At 46.4% G+C, this 17,473-nt stretch overlaps 1 protein-coding gene across 1 annotated transcript in view; it reads right to left on the bottom strand.

The window, feature by feature from the left end:
• Positions 1-2,339: 2,339 nt before the first annotated feature.
• The window catches only part of ValRS (Valyl-tRNA synthetase), a 112,991-nt gene continuing 97,857 nt past the window's right edge, over positions 2,340-17,473 (bottom strand). The window contains exons 25-26 of the mRNA XM_084609211.1: positions 13,821-13,970; positions 2,340-2,559 (exon numbers count right to left, since the gene is read on the bottom strand). Of these exons, the coding sequence (XP_084465337.1) occupies positions 2,491-2,559; positions 13,821-13,970 (219 nt within the window). The 3' untranslated portion in view covers positions 2,340-2,490. The remainder of the gene's footprint in view (positions 2,560-13,820; positions 13,971-17,473) is intronic.

Raw genomic sequence — 17,473 nt, 5'->3', positions numbered from 1 at the left:
CTGTTCCTCTGTGTGTGCATTTCACGTGCGTTGCCGAGCATAACGAGTAGGCCTAGCCATGGTGGTGCTGATGCAAGAACTACGTTCTGTTGCTACTGTGGCTCGCATTTATTTGAATCAGCTTTAGTTCTTCAAGAAGCTGTTTCCGAATTTTATAAAGCTTTTTTCTTTTTCGCGCAACGCGGCAGCGAGAAGGCACTCAATGGAGTCGGTGTTGGGATCCAGTGGTTCATAACCCGAACGACACGTTCAAAAGCGACGAGACCGGACTTTTTGTTTTAAGCTTATGCTGGAGAACATCTTGCCTTTGCTGGTGACCTCTGCCATGGTGGGAACACAGTAAGGAGTGGATTACAGTTTTGGTCGGCAGCAACACGTTGGGGACAGAAAAACCAAAACTGCCAATGCTCGTCCTCGGCAAGTCGGAAGCCCCAGGGTGCTTCAAAGGCATAAAGACCCTGCCTGTCTTGTATGAGGCTAACAAGAAGGCATGGATAACGCAGCAGCTTTTTGAAAACTATGAGAAAACTAGATGGTAAGTTTGACCAAGAAGGCCGCAGAGTTTTGTCGTTTGTTGACAACTGCACTGCACACGAGCACATTCACAACTTGAAGGCTGTGCGCGTCAAGTTTCTGCCACCGAACACAAGTGTCCTGCAGCCGATGGACCAAGGTGTGATCCGAAACCTCAAGGTCAACTATCGGCCACGCTTTTCGCGTGTGGTGGTGTGCAAAACCTACTCTGTCGATTTGTTTAGAGCACTTAGTATGCTCGCCGATGAGTGGAAGTCAGTGGCACCCACAACGCTGAGCAATTGCTTCCACCACGCAGGATTTGTGCTGAATGACGAGTCGGCTGCCTTGGACGAGGAGAGCGTCGTTGAGCAGCTGTCAGGCAGTGAGCAGCTCATTGACGACGTTCGCACTGCAGGTGTCAAAATTCCATCGACCATCTCGTTTTCAGAGTTCACAGGCATAGACTACGAGTTGGAACTGTGCGCTGGGCTCACAGATGCAGAAATTATTCGCCAAGTGGTTGCGAAGCCTGAGAGCGACGACGACGACTCACCTGCAGCAGTGCAGCCGACGCAAGCTGAGCTGATGCAAGCGGTCGCAACCCTTTCAACTCTTGCCGAATTTCAGGCGAACCTGTTAGCACGGCAGCAGAGGGTGGTGCAGAAAAGCATTCATGACTTTCTCCTGCCTCAAAGTCAATCAATTGATTTTTTGTTAGTGCACCCCCATTTGTTTTTTCGGACTCTCAACGAACCGTGAAAATGTCAGAAAAATTGGGCAGGCCTAAAAAACAAATGTGCATCAAAAAAGCTCAATTTATTGCCTATTATTGACTTTGAGGCCGGAAACAGCCATGAATGCTTTTCTGCACCACGCTCCGCTTCGATGTTAACAGGTCCGCCTGAATTTCGGCAAGAGTCGTAGTGTGTAGAGCACTGGAACAATATGCTGAGTGACAAATAAGTTAGTTGAGGCATGATGGTTCAGCTTTTGCATTCATGTAGCTGGATGGCAGTAAGATACATTCTTTTTCCTTTGCAATTTTCGTTCTCTTGTTCTGTAGTACACAGCGTCTGCCAACATTTTTGTAGATCGTAGAGGCATGGACAAAAAAGAAACGGAGTAGCTTGTTATAGGACTTTTCGCACAGCATGCCGGCGAGTTTAGTTGCTTTACGTTGTTGCTGTTTAAGATGGTTTGAGGAATTTTACGACCAATTATTGCAATTTCTTTAAAGGGTGGTGATATTCAAATGCGATCGGAAATAAAAAGGGCTTAGGTAGAGCAAGGTTTTTAACACGTCCATGTGGCAGGTTTAGCTTGCACAGCACTGTAACTCATTCACTGACGATGGAAGATGAACATTCTGAGGAATTCCCTCTTATGTGTCAATGCAATTGGCTTGGTTAGAAGGAGCTCCTCCTTTTATTTATTTAAATGAATGTCATATATTGTTCTTTTGGACGACACAAAGAAATAGGCAAGTGTTTGTAACATATGGTTGCTACCTTCTTTTCTGCCCCGCCGGGGTGGTGCAGTGGTAAGACGCCAGACTACTGTGCCGGAGTGGCCGGGTTCGAACCCGACCGCGGCGGCTGTGTTTCGATGGAGGCGAAACGAAGTGGCGTCCGTGTGTTGTGCAATGTCAGTGCACGTTAAAGAACCCCAGGTGGTCGAAATTTCCGAAGTCCTCCACTACAGCGTCTCTCATAGCCTGAGGCTTTGGGACGTTAAACCCCACAAACCAAACCAAGCATTCTTTTCTAGCTCAAATGCATTGGTGCACACTGGTATAAATGTTGAAAAAGAGTGATATTTTGCAAGTTTTCACAGCACTGCAAAAAAAGGACATTCTTTTATTTAAATAGTACCAAAATTGCAGCTCTGTGAGAGTACTGGTAAAACAGGCAACATCCATGCCATCCAGGCGAGAAATTACCTTGATATCTATTTAGCAAGTCAGCTTGGTAACAATCAGTTAATCAGCTTCAGTGCAGAGATCGATTCGGCAATCCTTGCAAGCTCTCCTTCAATTTGGTGCACCTGAAAGTATGAAACAAAGTGTGTTAATGTCAGCAGTAGGAATGCCACAGTAGAATAATTGCTGCTTCAGGTCGTCATCCATCCACAAAAGCTGGTCTATTTGGTCTTTATGCCCAATTTCTTGTAGATATCAGCACCTGTTGTTGCCTATACTAAGTGCATGTTTGTGTTCCTTGTCCAGACATATTTCTGTGGAGTCATACTATTACCATTGTATTTGGTCCTGCACTGAGTATTTTTTTTCTCACTAATTCATAACCTTGATATTTCAAATTTTCTGTTAATTCGAACTGCACTACTTGGCCCGGCAAAGCTCCATAGAAGACCACATGTAAAGGCCTTCGTAATTCGAATGCAAGTCAGTTCCTCCATGGATAATTCGAACTACTTTCCACCATGTCTGAGCTGCTTGGCGCCAAAGAAACACCCCAGCGAGAACAGTTACAAAGCCGTGTGTCTCTAGAACGAGAAGAGAAGATAGAACCATGTAAAACCATGGAAAGTCAAAGTAGTGCCGGAGAACAGAGGGTGGTGACAGCTGCCTGCTCTTTGTTCCGCATCACCTCTGGGACTTGCAGTTAAATGCTCACTGATTCAGCCCCCGGTTATTCGGAAATGCAGATAAGTCTTACAGTCGACACGGTCCATGCCAAGGCCTATGCAAGGCTATGGCATCGGATGGGCACTATGGGTCTCAAATCGATTAGGCCGCATCCAGATACGACAGGCACTGTAAGTGATATTCAAAACACCACTCCTCAAACCTGAACTTCATGTTGTAGACTTGACCGTGTTCCTTTGATGAGCGCATCATGGCAAATGTGATGAAACAGATTTCCTCTTCTCTGATATTAGGCCCATTACTCAGATTTGGTTTCCCTGTTACGAGCTTCACTCCATTTGCGCCAGACCGCGCCGATAGCTGCTATAGGCCATGCATCAGTCAAATAACCAATCACAGTTGTGTGGTGTTTCGGACTATCATTGATTGTACCGAGTGTTTTCCGCGCTTTCATCATTTCACCTGCATGGTTCTTCCACTCTCTCGAAATGTTTGGTGTTTAGCGCATAATGCGGTGAAGCCTCACACGCGACGCAGGGGGATACTGCTGGTATCATTTCGTTCTCCCACATTGCACCATGAGGGGTGCTGGGGAGGCCCTTCCCATTTTAAGGCAGTCCTGCTGCTTTTACGCTCCCAGCAGCGTATAATCAATAAAACATGGACAGACATTTGAAAAATACTGACTGCTGCGCTGCTCTTGTCCTAAAAGCAAGCGAAATTTCCACAATGCAAGTGATATTTATCAGTTATTTTGGGGTAATTCGGTAATTAACTTTGAAAAATTCGAACTTCCAGTAAAGTTTGAATTAACGAGCTTTTACTATATCATCACTGCAGGGGCATTTCACGGTTTTCCTGTGCCAAACATAGTACTGGATATGCGAGGCAGTATGTTTAGGCATCTTTTAGGAAGCTTCTCTCAACTGAAATTTCATAAAGCAAGCAAGTTTTTATGGACCCTCCATGTTCACACCTTAAGAAAATAGATCTAATAAGCTCATTTCAAACTTGACATTTAAGATGCTTAACCATGCTTGGTACCATTTTTGTATATAACAATGTGCTGTAGGAAAGTTCAAGAAAGTGAAGCCAAAACTATTCAGCTGGTCTACTTTTTGGTGGCAGGGCCTTTGAATCATCACCATTAGAGTTACCGTACCTGAAGTTTTAAAAAAATCAATGCCATGCTGCAGCAGTACCATGAAGTAGTCTAAAAAAAATTGGCAATGCATGAAAGTGCTTGTATGTTCACACTTTGTAGACCTATTCAGACATATCAAGCAGGTCAGCTGGAAAAGGAGGGGTTAGAACAAAGACAGAAATGAAATTGTCAGGAAGGTGTAAGAGTATGTATTTGTGTGAATGCTACGAAGTACCGTATTTACTCGAATGTAAAGTGAGGTTTTTTCATGATTTTTGGTTCTCAAAGTCTACCCTCGAAAATAATCGAATACTGAGATTCGGTTGGCCTAAAGCAGCGCCTTGGTGCAGCCATATTGAATCCATCACTCGGTTTCGGTATCTGTGGTTTTATGATGTTATGTTGGCAACATGGGTACCAGGGAAGCCAAATCCCAATTCATCTTAAGTCAAAACGCTGTGCTTTTTGCTCGTAGTATGCGGCCGATGTAGCACAGTTGGAAGAGCACCGGAAGCTATATTCGGAGGTCGTGGGTTTGGTTCCCACCATCAGCACATTGTTTTTCTTCTACTTTGTGTTTAATTATCTTTCCCCTAAACAAGAATACATTACTAATTTTCTGTGATTATCCAAGTAAATATTAAAAAAAAAATAATGACATAAAGTAACATCCCCTACACTTTCCTTGGCCTCACCGACTGTTGGCTTCTTTCCTTCATGTATTATAACGAGCACCCTCATTTCCCCTTCATTGATCTGCTTGTAGCTTACGGGAGTCTCGGTTCTGGAAGTCTTGAAGCCATAGGTAGCGTAAGAGGGTTCTAGCACAGCTTTCGCCCTCGCTCTTGATCACGTTCTACGTGACACTGGCAGTAACAAAGGACGTTCTACGTCCGCCGCTATGGTTGCGGGTGGCGCTGGTGAACACTCTCAAGGTTCGTATACAGACAACATAAATACCCAAGCAAGTAGCAGGGGGGACAGCGGCCGACGTAGCTCAGTTGGAAGAGCACCGGACGCGATATTCGGAGGTCGTGGGTTCGGTTCCCACCATCGGCACATTATTTTTTCTTCTACTTTGTGTTTAATTACCTTTCCCCTAAACAAGAATACATTACTAATTTTCTGTGACCAAGTAAACATTAAAAAAAAAAATAGGACATAAAGTAACATCCCCAATGCTTTCCTTGGCCTCGCCGACTGTTGGCTTCTTTCCTTCATGTATTATAACAAGCACCCTCATTTCCCCTTAACTGATCTGCTCGTAGGCTCAGAATCACATTGTCACCTTTCAGTATGTGCTTGTCGCATCTTTCGCAGTAAATTAGTGCGGTTACTTAAGTAGTTATCGCATTTTGCACGATGGCAATGCGCCGTGCACAGTAAGACGCTTGCTTCAAGACAAAAGCTATTCTGATAGCCCAAAAAATCGAAAATCCTGTGGCAGCTTGATGGCTAAAGGTTAACTAATCTACCACACGTAGGTGGTGGATGCAGCAGGGGGTGATTTTTAAATGTGAGCCTGACTGCAAAGGCTTCCGACGACATCGTCTGGAGAGTGAAAAGGAAGACTCGGTTTCCGAAAACTCTGCCTCCGGCACCGACGACGAATGAGCGTTTTTGGTGAGACTGCAAGGGCCATATTGTCTACTTAAGGTACTTTTACCAAGCACTTATATTGCAAAACAATATGTTGGGCGAGTTTGTTTTAGACATCCGTAATTACAGCCCCCTTGACAACACAAACTAGTAGAGGATAGGACACAACGGCACTGTTGTGTCCTATCCTCTATTCGTTTGTGTTGTCAAGTGCGCTATTACTAGGAATGCTTATCTCGCGTTACAATCGTGGTTTTATTTTTCCCCATTGGGCAATATGCAAAGTGGCGCCTCGTGTTTGATTTGCGGTCGCGTTACATTTGAGTAAATACGATACATGAGCTTTAGCAATGCTGAGATGTTGATGGGAGTGAGGTACATGTTGATATGGCAATTTCAGCTGGCTATAGTGCTTCTTAAATGCGAGTTTGTAGGCCAGTGTCTTGTCCTACGTCGGAGGGCATAACCATGAGATCACAGGTTCCAAAATGTGAACATTGCGGGCTAGCTGACCAGCCAACTCCCTGTGATCCGTGCATGACCAGGGGACCATCGTATGATGATGGATGATGGAGCCAAGAAGTGTGAGGCCTTGCCTAATTCTGCTTTTTAAAAGGAATGGGCCTGCACTGGAGCAAGCGAATAGCCACCATAGAGTCAGTGGAGAGCTTTCATATACATATATTATAGTGAGGCTACCCAAAAGTAATAGAAAATGATATGTTGAAACCAGATAAATCGAATTTTGGTTATATCGAACTCGCAGAATATCCACTTGAAAATCCCATGAAAAAGTATAGGAAAGCTGCGTTGTATATTGAACACAAATTTCACCGGTTGTTCGATATACTGAACTCCGCGTCCCGCACTGGACGATACGCCTTCCCCACAGGCGATTGCATCACCCTTGGCCGTTTGCCGCTTTCAAGCCACACGCAGAAGAAATGAGAGAACAGTACAGTGATGGATGGTCTAGAGCAGCGCCGCGTCCTTTCCCCAAAGGTGCGCGCATCTGCGGTCACAAAGGAATTTTATTGCGAAAGCAATACTACGCCAGGCCTAACCGCTCGTCGCATGGTCCGTGGACCCCCCTGCTTGTCGACCTCCTCGATCAGGCTGCCATGACATTTGAATTCACGTTACCCCATGCCACGGGCAGGAGCTGCCAACTCGGGTCGCTCCTTTCATATGGGAGGGTTGATATCAGAATCAGCCTGCCAGAGCTGTTTGCATCCTCGTTACGCCTACGACACGCAGGCACGTCCATATGGCTAGGTTGAAGTCTGACTTTATATGTGGGCTGATAACTTACGCAGTTGCATCATACCCTTAAAGGATGAGCTTAAATGTCCCCAATAACATAGCACCTTACACTGATAGGGCGTGCTGGGGGAATAATGTAGCAGGCAAAAGAAGCTTCTGCCGTTGCGTTCGCAATTAAACTAGGGTTAGCCAGAGCTAAACCACTACTTTTTTTTTTGCTTCCTTCATGTTTCCAGTGATCGTGTGCCGCGTGCCAGCATGTGACGTTAGCAAGCCATGTGCGTGAAGGAGAGAGAGTGAACCAGTTTGGCAATGGCCGGTACGGAGCAAACGCAGCCAATGCAGCCGTGGTGTTCAGGAGAGGGAAACCAACAAGATAGAACAAAGTGCAAGGGTGTGCCCATTCTTCTGCTGAGCTTTCTCTCTCCCCTTCCTCTGTCTTTCCTGGTCTTTGTTAGCAGCAGCATGCACTACGCATGTGCTGACAAGCCAGCTTAGCCCATTGCAGACGGAACGTCGAACGCTTTCTCCAGTGAGCGTTGTGAACCTTCTGTGAATGGCAGGTGACGTGCAATGTATGTCTTGTGTCGTCGTGCTGAACGTGTGGCTACAGTGAGCTATAGAATCACTTTAGTGCAGCGCAGCGTAAACTAAGGCGGTTGCGGGCGTTAAGCAGCGGCAGGTCCTTTTTTTTTTTTTTTTTTTTTGCGAGTCATTCACCCTTGTCGTGCTGAACGTGCAGGGTAGCATAAGCTGGTTGCTGCGGACGTTAAGAAGCGGCAGATACAGTCGAACCCGGTTATATCGAATTTTGGTTATATCGAGCTCACGGAATATCCCCTTGAAAATCCCATGTAAAAGTATAGGAAAGCCGCATCATGTATCGAACTCAATTTCACCGGTCGTTCGATATATCAAACTCCGCACCACACACTGAAAAGTGTGCCTTCCCCAAAGACGATTGCATCCCCCTTGGCCGTTTGCCGCGTGACGTTTTCAAGCCACGCGCGGAAGGAATGAGAGGGGACAGTTCGGCGACGGCTGGTCTGGGCAGCGCCATGCCCATTCCCCGAAGGCGTGCGCATCTGCAGTTATCGTTTCCCGCGTGCCAGCACATGACGTTTGCAAGTCATGTGCGTGGGTGTGCCCATTCTTTTGCCGAGCTATCTCTCTCCTTCAGCACGCGCTACGCATGCGCCAAGCCAGCCCAGCCCGTTTTCAGACAGATGTCGGATGCTTTCTCCAGCGCGTGTTGCGAACCCTCTGCGCGCGGCTGCTGACGTGGCTATAGCACCTGCGGACGTCAAGAAGCGGCAGATCTCTCTCTCTCTCTCTATTTTTTTGTGAGAGTCCTTCATTCTTCTTGTTGTGCTGTACGTGCAGCGTAGCGTAAGATATGGCGGCTGCGGACGTTAAGAAGCAACAAGTTTTTTTTTTGCGGGAGTCGTTTATCCTTGCATGTATGAATCAACGAAAGCACGCTGTCAGCTGCTGCGATCATGACGCCCGCACCAAGCGCGGCGCGATAAATCGAACCAGGCATGTGCAATCAAGCCATCGCGGGCCCTCTGCCAAGTTCGCTCCCTACCACGGCAGGAGCTATCAAAAGATAAACACGCTGCGACATTATCGCTGCGCAGCATCTCAGCACGCTGCCAAGAAATGAGCTGCGGATGTGACAACCGAAACGGAGTGACGCGCACCATCGACATGCAAGCGAAAACGCTCGCGATTTCTGCCGCGCGATTTCTGCCGTGGCGACACAGAAACCTTGTTTTGAGCTGCTGCGGTGGCTTGAGTGGCGAGAGGGACGCAGTTCTAACAAGTGTGAAATAACAAGTTTGAAATCTTTCACTCTGTCGCTGCCGCTAGCCGCTAGCCGCTGAGATCGCTCAATCGCTTGCATGTAAGCGCTAGCTGGCCTTAACGCTTTTTTAAAAAAAATTCTCGGGTGCAAAAGTGGAGGGTGGGTTCATTATGCGAGTGGGTTGATTACGCAACAAATACGGTATCGTAAGTGCCGTCACAAGCCGATTTCTGTATATCGAATTATCGACATATCGAACTATTTCGCGATCCCCATCGAGTTCGATATATCCGGGTTCGACTGTATATTTATTTTTTTGCGAGTCGTTTATCCTTGCATTCGTGAATCAATGAAAGCATAAGATCAGCTGCGATCATGACACCTGCTTTTAGCATTGTTCGCTTCGAACGGCATTTGCAGCTATCACAATTGCCAATGATTTTGTGGCAGAGGATTCCGCCAACCCTAAGCGTGGTTTGACAAATTGAACCAGACTTGTGCAATCAAGCCATCACGAGCACTCTGCCAAGTTTGCTCCCCGTTACCGCAAGAGCTAACATCAAAAGTATAGTTCATAAAGTTAATATACAAACTGGTACAGTCAAAAGATAAACACGGCGTGACATTTTCACAGCGCAACATCTTGGCGCGCTGCCAATAAATGAGCTGTGGATGCGATGGCCGAAACGGGGGGATGCGCCACCGACTAACATTTTATTTTCAAATTCTCGGTGGCAAAAGTGAGGGTGGGTTCATTATTCGAGTGGGTTGATTACATGATACATGCGGTATCATTTCTCCCGATCGCAAGCAGTGTCACAAGCGAATTTCTGTATATCAAATTATCAATATATCGAACTATTTTGCGATCCCATTCGAGTTCGATATATCCGGGTTCATCTGTATACGAAAGGAATGGCCTGACTGCCAAGTTGTGAAGATTACATATGCCACCAAACCTATGCCACCTATGGTGGTTACAGTCTGCATGGACAAGGGAGGATTGCAGTGGGCTGCCTGCGCTTTCCTGTGACCATTATTCCCACCAGGGACCATATGACAGGGTAAAGGGGCGAAGCACATGTTGGCGGGAATGGGCAGAAAATTCTCTGTAGGTAGGTTGATAGGAGGCAGGTTTGCTTTCTCTATACTTGCAGACAGCTTATCATAGCTTTGCAGTAGAAGTTAGGTAGGGAAGGGAAGGAGACGGACCTTTGTTGTGCTGCAGAGCCACAAAATGTTGTCCGTGAGTATAGAAGCCAGCAACATGGCAGAGTGCCGAACAGTCAAGCCAGCTGCCGGTCTCTGTGGAGGGTGAGTAACGTGGAAAGGGGATGTTTGTGCTAGGAGAACAGTGCTGGAGTGAGAGCCTGGGGAGTGTAAAAGTGAAACAGCCACTACCGCTAATATGCCAACCCATGCAGACTGTTTTAACATGTCATTACCTAGCTCAGCCAATTTTTTCCCCCTTCAATTCCCCTAATAATGCTGTATCACTGTGCTGCTAATTATAGCGCATCTGAATGGACTCTTCAATGCTTCCCGTACCACCACACTCCAACTTACCATGCAGCACAGCGATATTACATGGCCAAAGCGACCCTCAGAGGTTTACCAGTGCCTGATCGCACATGCCTGGCAGTGTCTGCTGTGCTCAGACTTTGCCAATGCGGACATGGAGCAGATTCCATACTTCGTGCACACCGTACTGAGCTCGTAAATGCAAATACACTGCACCAGCTCCAGATGCGACACGTGCACGCTCTCAGTGTCGTTCCTTTTCAACTAACAGCAGCTGCTCATATCCCTTAGCACGAGGGTTCTCAAACTGGGTTCCACAAAATCCAGGGGTTCTGCAGGCTGTTTTTATGGATTCCAACAATGGACTGTCCCCTTACCCCTCTTCTTACTTCCTTTCACTTCTTGGATGCGTGCAGAACAGGCACAGCAGAAACAGTCAGTTTTTGGAAGATTTATATTCTGTAAGCTACCCTTTCTGTAATCATCAGTGCTGAACTCGTAGAAGTACGGAAAATGAATTATATAGCAGGCAGCAGCAGCCATGGAGCTGCGAGCAAGTGCCGAAAATTCCTAAACTTTGCATGTGCGCCATTCCTCTCTCACCGAACCGAGCACCGCCATCTTGGTCTTGTTTTGTTCATGAATTCTTGCACTTTCTTATGCCACCCTCAGTGAAGGCAGCACAGTCGAGGCGTGGATTGCTTCCAATTGGCAACCTCGTGGCAGCTTTCGAATTTCTCGCACTAGAATTGAAGGCTGCGATTGGGCAAAGCATGCTCTCCGCGAGAACGTGTAGGATCGGGCGACTGCTATTGGCTGCTGTGCCCTCTGAAGCGATCTGCTGCTCTGGCTATTTGCTCTCGTTGTTGACTCTTTCTATTTTGTGCGTTCCGTTCGTCTTTCGCCATTTTTGCGATCATTGTCTTTACGATCTCTTGTCATGCCTTCTGAGCATTTGGTGCAACATGTCAAACATTGTGCAATCGCTCACGATGCCTCTAGATGCGACACGAGTTCAGTGCCCGGAAGCGAAAGCCGACCACATGGCGAAGCACACTGCCAATGACTACATCGACGCCTGAAGCGTCCCATCACCTGTTACAGTGGAACTTAGAAAACAAGAAAATTTAGAAAAAGGGAAATTTAGAGCCTTGCCCTGTAATACCTATCCAGAAGTTACCACAATGAATTTCACAATGCCAGCATATTCTGCAAATTCTCCAGGGCTGGACCCACATGATCTTACTCCTGTACCTTGAGAACCAATATGCATATCTGTATGAAATTTAGTAGTTATTGAAATGCTCATGCTATGAGCATATCCTAAATATTTCATTGAGTTATCTCGACAAACAAAAAGGTTAGCGCTCTCTCAACCTTCTAGGGCCGTTTTCTCAGAATTACATTTTTGCCTAGTGTGGCTGCTTAGGACAGCCATATCTTGGGAACCGCTTATCAGATTTTCACAAGGTTTTTTTTATTCCACACCTCAATAAAGTTCTGAAGACAAGACAATTTCATTTTTTTATGACATTGTGTCTAGAATTAATGACAAACAATTAAAGTTTGGTTAATACAGGTCTGATTATTAAAACACTGATTTTGGGGGTGTCCTAATATTTTTCAGCATGGAAATTTGGAAAACAGGAATTGTCTTGCCCTGGGGTAACTATCCAGGAATGACCATAACAAATTTCACAGTGCCAGCATGTTTTTTAAATTCTCAACGCCTGTCCTAAGGGGCCCATGTAAGCCATCTTGATATACTCTTCTAATCTGGGAACCAATGAGCCCAGCTCCATGAAACTTGGTAGTTCTTCAAATGTTTGCACTATGAGCCTACCCTGAAAATATAGTTACGTGGTGACAAGCAAAGAGACGGCACAACATGACGACAAGATGAACGATTATTTAATGTCTGGCCTAGCGCGAGGGCTCCTCTTGCGCCACTGCAGATCTTCTTCTTCGCAACAATATAATTAAAATATCTCAAGGAATAAATTTAGTGCTCACGGGTCATTCCACAGCACTAGCTCTGTTCATCGTAGCTCGTTCCTCCCTTTTGCACAGTCAGCACCGGCAACATCCGCAAACCTGACAGCAAGCTAAGCTGCTCTGCCAGTACGCCAACAAAAACATGTAAAGGGGCATGGCACATAAGGAGACAGCTGTTGGGAGTACCTGTACTCGTGCGCGAAGTGCCTTAAGGTGTATGGCGCATTATCGAGTTAGCCGAGCCAAGGCAAATATGTGTGCATGTAACATTGGACTTTGCCGCTGGCAAGCCTAACTGCACCAAAAAGGGTACAAAAATATGCCAACTGCTGCAGAAGCAGGAAGTGGCAGACAGCAATGCAATAAAAGCCATGTGAGCCATTCAGTGATTTTATTCAAAGCTCAGCTGTTGGGCGAGCGTGCAAATGAGGTGAAATGTCGGTCTTATGACTGTAGTTTTCCACGCTCGTTTTGGATTTAGAAGCATGTGCATGAGTGAGAGGTAGACATTCAAATAAGAAATTTGACTGCCAAAAGCAAGAATACAAGCTAGTGCTTACAAAAGTTAACTAAAAAAAGAAGAAAGAAAAAAGGAGTTCAGCAACACTGCCTGAATGTGGTGATCAAATGGGGGCAGTGGGGGAGGATCCCTGGCACACACTGATGGTTGTTGGGGTTTCTTGAGGCAAAAAAGTTAAGAACCCTTGCCTTAGCGCATGCTCCAAAAAGCACTTGCCCGCTGCGCTGCCAGAGATATCCGACCCTAGCCACTACCCTCGTGTACTAAGAATGAGTACAAAAGCATTGACAAACGGCAGAGAGCTTTGCCAAAAAAGGAGTTACATTGAGGAGAGGTACAGCCATGCTCTGTGCATGTCAAAATCAATGTGAAAGAAATTATTCTACTGCAAAACGAGGTAACTGCAAACTATCCAATAAACTGTTGTAGTTGCAGTGCCTGCAATCATGCAAGGGGAAGAACTTTTTTTCTTTTTTTTTTTTTGCCCTTTCGGTGTTTCGGTCTTGATAATCTCAAAACCCACTTTAAGGAAGTATTTTACGTGGTCAGACTGGCTTCACATTAATGAGGTTTGACTCCATTACCCCAACTGCCTCTTTAAGAGCATGCGGTCAAAGCTATAGTGCGCAGCATACAGATGCACTTTGTTTAAGTCCTAACTAGCAACATAGTGCCCCAGCTAACTGCAACATATGTTCTCCCCATCTTTTTGGTGCCTTTACTTAGCTGCTTTTTTACTTCACCTTTAAAAAGCCGCCATATTTGAGAATATTCCTCTGCATACAAAGAACACCAAAGCGCATCTTCAAGTGCAATACACCTTGCTGCTGCTGTTGCCACCATCACTCACCTTGTCAAGGTTCACAGCCTGCACCTCAGCGGGTACCTTGGTAGAGTAGTCAGAGGCACCCATGGCAATCTTCAATTTGGAAAACTGAGCCTCCAGTTTCTCCTGCTTCAGTGATAGGCGCTCCGTCTCCTTTGCAGGGTCCACAACACCCTGCGTGCACATTTCGGCTTGCATGAGTGCAAATAAAATGGCAGCCTCAAAGGCATACTGAACTAGACATGAGCACATGCTGTATTGGACAAACCAAAAAATAAAGGGGGCCAAATTAGATCAACCTACTCTCTTCTCTAGCCTGCAACCATCTGTGACATTCGCATTACGCCATACTTGCATGAACAAGTATGAGGAAGAAATTTGAGCCATTACAAAATTAAAAGTGATTCTAACCCAAGAGTGATATTATAATTGAGGAAAAGGTGTGAACAGGACATCATCTGCCATGTCTGCGCTGCCCTTTTTCAGAGGCGACTCTTTAAGGGCAGCTCCGGAGATTCTCCGACCATACTGAGTGGTTGATTCGTATTGCTGAAGGCTTAGTCACGACTGTACGTGATTATATTTTTTGCCCTACGCACGCACTAATTTAAATTAAGCAAAAGCTTGAATCGAAACTGAAACTCCGGCGCGGGGCTCAAAAAGCACTGCTTTGCGTGATGTCACATGACGACACAGGCATGCAGCCGAGCCGCACGCACAAGTTGCCATTCTGTCGAGGGACGTGAATACCAATCACTGTCGCGGCATTATGTGCAACTTGACGTTGGTGAGTCATCTTCACTGTCATCGGGAAGTGACAGCCAGGACTCATCGTTCAGTTGCAATTGGGGAAAAAAAAAAATTTAGCAGTTCTCGGCATGCATGATCAATGAAGGTGGAATGAGCGAGCGATCTTGAATGCGAATAAATTTAAATTCCCATTCTTGCCTCGACACCAAGTGAGATTTTTTGTTCCACAGCCGCAATACCTTCCCACATGGAAAATTTATTGCCATTCCCACCGAATGACACTTGTTCAATTTATAGTCATTTTTTCTATGCACAGCTACAAAACCTTTCGTGCAAATAATGGCAATTACGATGGATAAAAATCTGAGCATACATATATTTTAGTATGCCTTCAATATGTTGCGAAAATGGTTGTGCTGTGAATGAAAGCAGCTTTTAAATTCATATTTATGCCCTGCATGCTTTTTACCCAACCATGTTGATAGCAAATATCCGTTACGAAGCTCAACTGCTGTGTCAGCGTTTATGGAAGAGTGCGAAAGCTGCGCATCTGCACTCCTAGTGAGAAAAGTGCACGAGCCGGCGTTTCCACTACGTACGCTATATGCAAGCAACACGTAAAATAGGCTGTGTCTAGTGTGCTGTCTGACGGTGCTCTTATTTAACCTTCAAGTATTGTCTGACGGTGCAGCATATACTACATGGCCGTCCCGTCTGTAGCATTGTTTGCTTGGCCTAATGTTAAGCGGTACGTCAAAAAATGTCTCACCCCATCCGTATAAAAAAAAACAGACAACAAATTAACAAGCTCCTAGTTTACTACAATGGTACTGCCCACAAGAGCAGCAGACAACGGCGCTCTGGCCATGCGCTACACCCCAGTCGTCTATAAGCCTAACTGTTTCACACCAAAGCCGCAGTAAATGAAGGTTTGGAATTGATCAGAGCTATAGTAAATGGTGTGTTTGTGGATCTGCCTCACTATCAACCCAATCCGCCTTTTGCGCGAGTTTTCTGCGCATGCGCAAAGTCGTAGCGGCGACCAATGGAAACACATTGGACGGCGTCTACGGCGTTTCTCGGCGCCGCCAGTGCACGGGGGCTGGCGACACCGGGCGGCAACGGTGGCCGTCACAGGCTTGGCAAAGCGATGCCAACCACATTTGCCGCGTACGGTTGCCATTCTCTAGGTGTGCCGGGATGCAAGACGCGGTTTTTCAGGTTTCCTTTGGCAAGCCGCGACCAACGATGATGTGAAGCTTGAATTAGGACCACCAAGCATCAAGATGTGAATGGCCGACCATAGCAACCGACTGCATACTCTCGACTGTACAAAAAACACTTTGTTACAGGTATTTATGCATCTAAAGGAAATGTGCACGATGAAAAGTATCTACCGGAGTTTGCACCAAGCCTGTAACCCACCAGTGATAGGCGCAATGAGCACTTGTTCGGCGCGTCTGATGGCGATGTATTTTGTCGTTTGTTTTCTTTATGTGCGAAGGGGTCGGGTAGCGCAGATATCACAGGTGGCTGTGTGCGCTAGACCGTAATATTTAGCATGTTTTATCGCGACTGCCGCCTGACCAAAAAGAAAAAATTTGGGCGTTTGTTGTGATGCACCGCCATTCGCGAGCCGAGTCGTTGAGCTGGTCATGAGGCTCGCGAACGACAGTGCATTAAAACGCCGTATTTTTTTTTCTTGTTAGTGAGGTGGCAGTCACAACAAAACATGCTAAATATTATGGCCTAGCGCACACAGCCGCCTGTGATATCTAAGCTACCTAGCCCTTTCGCACATAAAGAAAAGAAACGACAAAATACATCGCCTTCAGGCCCCGATGCAACTAAAGCAATCATGCACCGAAGAAATCCTCATTGCAGCTATCACTGGTGCGTTACAGCCTGGGTGAAAACTCCAGTAGGTACTTTTCATCATGCATATTTCGTTAAGATGCATACATACCTGTAGTATCTGTGTTTTTGCCGCTCGGAGCATATGACGCACTTGACACTCTTGCACGACGCACAGTGATTTTTTTTTTTAATTAAAGGCTCGCCTTCGTGAACGCCAAAGCATCCGGATTTTGTTCCTTTGGTGTACGCAATCAGATGCACTTCGTTAGGGAGCTTGATAATCGTCGTATTCGTCCAACCGTTTGCAACGGCAAGAAAACCGCCTGGCACAATAAATGAGTCTCCTGGAGGGTTCATGCTCATTCACTTGCAGAGTGGATTGCTCTGGGCTTAGAACAGGGTTGGTTCCTGACCGAGATACGCATCCGATATGTAGGAGATGTACATGTGTCACCAAGTTGTTGATTCCGCTGAAATCGCGGCGGAGGCAGAAAGGAACGTTGTGGATCCTTTCACAACAGAATGACCATTCTCTGTGCACCGAGAACCTTTTCACCCCTGCAACCACATCCGTTCTGACTCCTGAGGGCAGAAACCGGTTACAGCGCTGAATCATCCGTTGCCAGAAAAATGCCGCGTGTGTCCTGCAGGTGTGCATTCCGGCCGGGATAATGCCCTTTTCAGGGGGTGTGTATATGTGCCTCTCTGCCGAGCTTCGTAGATGAAATCCTATAGCTGCACGCTTGTAGATGACGCAAGGAGGAAGCGACGCCCATTGCACCATCCCGGTGCCGCGGTGACCGCATTGTGCTCGGTAACTCAAGACACCCCGCGCATATGTGCCGCTCGAAGTCATAGGAGACGATTCCACCTAGCTCTGCAGCATCAACAAACCCCTGGCTGCTTTGCCCTTTGAGATCCCTCTCTCTGTCTCTCTGCCTCCGCGCTCTCCTGTCTGCCGAAAACCTGCACGCTGAGAGCGTCTCATTCTGTCACGTCGAACACGGCCCGAGCTACACGCTCTTACAATATGAAGATAGTATATGCATACATGCGTTATGAGTAGATTG

The sequence above is a fragment of the Amblyomma maculatum genome, chromosome 7 (genome assembly GCF_055883805.1).
Source record: "Amblyomma maculatum isolate TAMU_Amacu chromosome 7, ASM5588380v1, whole genome shotgun sequence".
Lineage (NCBI taxonomy): Eukaryota > Metazoa > Arthropoda > Arachnida > Ixodida > Ixodidae > Amblyomma > Amblyomma maculatum.
This window is presented reverse-complemented; position numbering and strand designations above follow the sequence as displayed.